General features: G+C 38.4%; 1 protein-coding gene across 1 annotated transcript in view; it reads left to right on the plus strand.

The window, feature by feature from the left end:
- Positions 1–242: 242 nt before the first annotated feature.
- LOC108684862 overlaps positions 243–5,468 on the plus strand; it is a 19,968-nt gene continuing 14,742 nt past the window's right edge. The window contains exons 1-5 of the mRNA XM_018189387.1: positions 243–677; positions 1,644–1,752; positions 2,070–2,229; positions 2,549–4,150; positions 4,614–4,700. Coding sequence (XP_018044876.1) covers positions 345–677; positions 1,644–1,752; positions 2,070–2,229; positions 2,549–4,150; positions 4,614–4,700 — 2,291 coding nt within the window. The 5' untranslated portion in view covers positions 243–344. The remainder of the gene's footprint in view (positions 678–1,643; positions 1,753–2,069; positions 2,230–2,548; positions 4,151–4,613; positions 4,701–5,468) is intronic.

The following is a 5,468-nucleotide window of genomic DNA, read 5'->3' on the forward strand; positions in this document are numbered from 1 at the left end:
GAAGATGAGGCGAGGAGAAAAGAGGAGATAGAAGAGTGCACGAGAGCGCAGGAGGGTACGAGACGGGATCGAGAGGAGGAAGTAAAGAAGTGGAAAAACGAAAGGAGACGAAGAAAGAGAGAGAGAGAGAGAGAGAGAGAGAGAGAGAGAGAGAGAGAGAGAGAGAGAGAGAAAAGAGAGAGAGAGAGAGAGAGAGAGAGAGAGAGAGAGAGAGAGAGAGGGTGGAAGAGAAATAGAAAGAAGAGAGGAAGAAGAGGAAAAATCGGAGGTGGAGGAGGAGAAACAGGAGGAAGAAAGGTATCGCGTAGCCACAGAGAGTGCGCACAGTCCATCGTATACTCGGCATGGACCGTCAGTACACCCTCTGCGTACTCGTACCTGCACATCAATACCGTAACTACGTGAATAATTATCATCATCATCAACAGAAACAAGTGCAGGAGCAGCAACAGAAAAGTTTGCAACCTCCATCATATCTTCAGTATCAACAGCAACGCTTAATTCAACAGACGCAGCAACAACAAGAACAAATCTATGAAAACGTCGTGTCTCAATATCACATGAAAATGTGCTATCATAATGATTATGAGAACGATGAGCAGATACAGAAATTCTACTGGGAGCAGTGTTATAAGCGCAATGATACCGACACTACAGCGTATTACTACTGCGAATATGTAAGGATTTACTTGGGATTACTCGTAACAAATATTTGGAAGTACGTCGGTTTCGTCAGTTGATATCGCGTGTTCCTTTTTCTGAGAACGGAAATTGTGTACTTTAGTGCCTCTCTTCGCAAAGTTATGTTTTTATCTTTTAGAAGATGCTTCGCAAAATTTTATTATCGAAGCATTAAAATTGTAAATATTCTCTTACGACGAAACGTGTGTGCCAATGAATGTGAGCGATTGAGATTTTTCTTTTTAGTGAGATATATTGTGTTCTTTGCACTTTCTTTCATAAGAAACCTCGTGTGATTCTTCCAAATATTCGGAATGCAGTGACACCATATATGGGATAATCGTGAAACTACATAATAGGAATATTTAATTAATTATATTTTCTGTGAAACATATTAAACACAGTATATATCAGCATTGATATTAAGGATTGTATATTGATTAAGATAAATCTTTTTTTATTCTGATTAATTAATTTATAAATTAATATAACTCCTTTTTTAATAATTATTTAAAAGAATGCTGAGAAGAGTCTCTATGTTAAAGAAGATATTTAGATTTATTTTCTTGAAAAATTTTGTTTTATCTTCTTCACTTACATTTCTTTACATATCATTTTCCTTTACGTTTATAAATAAACACATCATTCTAGCGCGTGCAATTTGCACGTAATCGCTAAATAAATAATTGCAAACTATGCAGTGTTGCTATTTATGGAAGCACAATATCATCTAAATGCTTAGAACTTAAATAACTACCATTTAAAAGTTACATAACTACGATAAATTATTCCTTCATCCTTTATCATTTTCTTAATACATTTAATTAACGTGTCTTATATGTTACAAAAAAAGATTTGTGGATATTACAGTGGATATGAAAATAAGTGTTATATAATATTGATATGAAAATCAATTGTTTTAAAAAGGTTGTTTTAAAAAGGTTCAAATTTTTGTGTTATAGGCGAAGAAGGAGATTTATGACGTAAAACATCAGAGGCTCTGCTTGGCTCAGGACGAATACAATCACCTCAATAACGCCTTAACCACCCTTGGCGCATCGCGTACAAGTTGTGAGTGTAATTTAACATACAGAGGATTTTTATTAGTTCCTGATTTAAATAATAACTTGGATATACTGTGCGCGTTACATGCAGATATTTATGAATGCTTCGTCAATCCTGTCATTTGAAAAGTGTTGTGTTGTTAAAATGAAATTACAGAACATTGCTGCCAATTAGGGAATTTGTCATGATTGGTAGTTTTTTTTTTTTTTATATTTTGAATTTTACATGTGGTCAAATATCTGATTTTAAATTAATTTTAACGCGAGTGTAAGTAAAAAAGTTCTCAGCATTGGAAAATATTGACGGGCATTTGTGGTTCGCAGTGTGTTCCAGCTCGAGTTCCTTGAGTACCAAATATGACCCTGACCTGCTTAAATCAGACGTGGCACTTGCAAGGAGTCGAGTTTCTCGATTAAAACGAGAACTCGAGCAAATTCGAGCGGAGATGAATTGCACGCAACGAGGAGTAGATACTCTCGCCAGGTATTACATAGACGAATATTAAGTCGACGGATAGCCCATTTTTGTATTAAACTTATTTAAGTAATTTAATCTCAGTCTGTAACAAAAATTATTTATATGCATTTTACTAAGATTTTATGAAAAATTTTGCTCCTCTTACATTTATTTTAATAATACTTATTTTAATAATAATTTTTATTTAAGAAATTGAAATTTTATAGATATCATTGAATTTTAAGACGCTTTTTTTATTAATAATTATCATATTACAGCCAGTTATTTGTAGTACTCACAACACTTGAGAATAATTCTAACTCCTGCGGTCTACTTCTTTCTGCAGTGTGGAACAAAAATTGAGCACTCATCATGGTGGATGCTACAATATTATGGAAGCGCAGGCGATCATGACGGAACTTCGCAACATACAAAAGTCTTTAAGCTCAGGTGAGAAAGAGAAGGCTGAGCTGATGCAATCGCTGGCACAATTAAAGGATGAACTGACAAGGTTGCAATTATGCGAGGGCAGTCCGGAAGCTAGCACGCTCAGTTTGCCACAGGAGAAGCTCAGCACGGCCTCTCAAACTGATCTCTCGGGCGAGCTGGTACCGATCGGTACTCGGCTGGCCGAGATGGCACGTATGAGGTTGCAATATGATGAGGCAAGAAAACAGATTCAGCATATACAACAACAGTTGGCGGATCTCGAAGAAAAAGTGACGCCAGGACAAACTGAGAGCGACAAGGATAAGCTGTTATTATTCCAAGAAAAAGAACAGTTATTGAGAGAATTACGTAGCATCACTCCACGAACAAGAACACAACAGGACATGAAGAAGATCCAGTTGGAAATTCGTAGGCTCGAGCAAGATCTTAATACCGCGTTTGAACTTTCAAATAAAACCATCACTGATCGCGTACGGCTCCACGAAGAGAAGCAACTGCTGCTGCAGCAACTTAGAAATGCGCTACGCTCAATGGCAATGTTAGAGGGTCAATTGAAAACTTTGAGCGCTAGTACATTGTCGGTGAGCAGTAGTTCCAGTCTCGGTAGTCTCAGCACGACGAGTAGCAAAGGTTCTCTCAGTTCTGGACTTAGCTTCACGGATATTTACGGTGGTCCGCAGTGTTTGGGATCGGCTAGTTTACAGCAAGAACGACCAGTCGATATGGTTGACCTCCACAGACGTGTTGAAAGACTGTTGCGTGGTTCCGAACAGAGTAATCTCGTCGGAACACCCTCACCCGGCAGATCTCAGCCCAGTCTTTCCCCAAGATCGAGTTTGTCCAGTGTAAGCCCGCCGGTATCGCCGTTGTACGAAAATGCGCCGATGGGTCCGCCGCCTGCCTATGAACAGGTAGAACTACAGAGGAGGCAATATCAGAGAACAGCGGCACCTGCAGTGACAACAACGACAACAACAATAGCAACGATTAGCGGTACCGCTACGTCTCATCTGGACGGGAATCAACTAGAGGACCGTTTGTCGGAGTTCAGATTTGTTTGTCAGCAACAAGGAGTAGTGTCACAACAAGAACAACAGCTGGGCTCCATTAATACGCAGGATCGTTTAAAACTGGTCGGTCCCCATCCGCCCGTCGAACTGCAATCGAGTAATATGTCCCAGGGCAGTGGTTTGGGCAGGCCTGGCGCGAGTGGCACGCAGATGCAACTACAACCGCCAACGTCCCTGCCGCCGGAGCCACTCCCCTTATCACCGATCAGCGAAACACCACCGCCTACTGGGATCAGGTCGAGAGCCAGTAGTTCCGGTACCAACACTAGATCCGTCTCCGCCGCCGTTTCTGATGAAAGCGTCGCAGGTGACTCGGGTGTCTTCGAGGCATGCAACCGAAAAAGATTGTCCGGGCCCATCTCTGATATAGACCCATTAGCTTCTGGCGAAATGAGCCTAGAAACCGCACAAGTGCAGATTAAACTAAGGTATATTTTGTTTATGGATCATATATTATAAAAACATCGAACAAAATATAATAAAAATGTGCATAAAAGTGTCACAACATATTATAAAAGTATATTTCTTTTGCAGATATTTTTCTTATTTAAAATTTGTTATATTATCAAATGTATATATAAAACGATTATGTGTACATTATAAAAAATAATATATGAAAACATAATGCTGCAGAAAAATTATTATATGATAATCATATATCTATTATTTTTATAATAACGTAAAATTATAATTTTTTAAATAACGTGTAAACATTATTTTTATTTATTTATTTAACTTATTTACGAAATTTTTATTTATTTATTTAACTTACTTACGAAAAATTATTATAATACAAACTTATTTTATTTTTGCGGAAGTTTGCTTTCATTCTTGTGATGCTTTAGATGAAACGAATAACTGAATTGAAATCTATAATTTTACATTTATCAGGTATTCAGTGAGTGACGGATTACTTCATGTTGGCATTGAACGAGCGAGAAATTTAGCCGCGCTTTTCATACCCGATAACGCGCAAGTGTGAGTACCTACATGATGATTTTTTTTCTAATTATTTTTAACCAATATATTTTAAGCAATATATTTACTACGTCTCAATATTCCAGTCATTGCGTTAGTTACACTTCAATTTTTATTTGTTTTCTTCGAAAACATAAATATTTACGTCTTAGTTAATATCGTGATATAACCGCCGTTAAATATCTCAAGCTATCCACGAACGAGATTTTATTTTCAAAAATAACTTTACCGATTAAATAACTTCATTGCATAATGTTAGATCAACCTGCTGACGAGTTACGCAAATATACTCGACTTTTGTCTATTCCCCGTTTGCAATCGACGATCTTAATGACCCAAGTTGGCTAGTCAATCGATCACTCGGGCTCCTACTGACGTCTTTGAAATTGGAATGTAATTATGAAATCCTTGTCGCGCACTCATGTCTGGATCATTGACCAGCCGCGTGTCGCGCTCACCTTCGTTACGTAAGAATCGGCTATTATCAGCGATACCATGTCTCGCAATTAGCTTTACAGCCACTCAGGAATTTATTCTCGTGGCCATTGTGTCCGGCCACCGACCATAAATTCACGAAACGGCACGACGCTTCGACGGTTAAGGAAGAGAGACAGATTAATGTATATAGTTACACGGGAGCGTTTGATTAATGATCCATCTTTCACGCGGTGAACTCACGTTTTCCAATCCCGCCGATGAAAAGAGAAGGCAGGAGAGAGAGAGAGAGAGAGAGAGAGAGAGAGAGAGAGAGAGAGAGAGAGAGAGAGA

Source organism: Atta colombica, unplaced genomic scaffold, assembly GCF_001594045.1.
Source record: "Atta colombica isolate Treedump-2 unplaced genomic scaffold, Acol1.0 scaffold141, whole genome shotgun sequence".
NCBI lineage: Eukaryota > Metazoa > Arthropoda > Insecta > Hymenoptera > Formicidae > Atta > Atta colombica.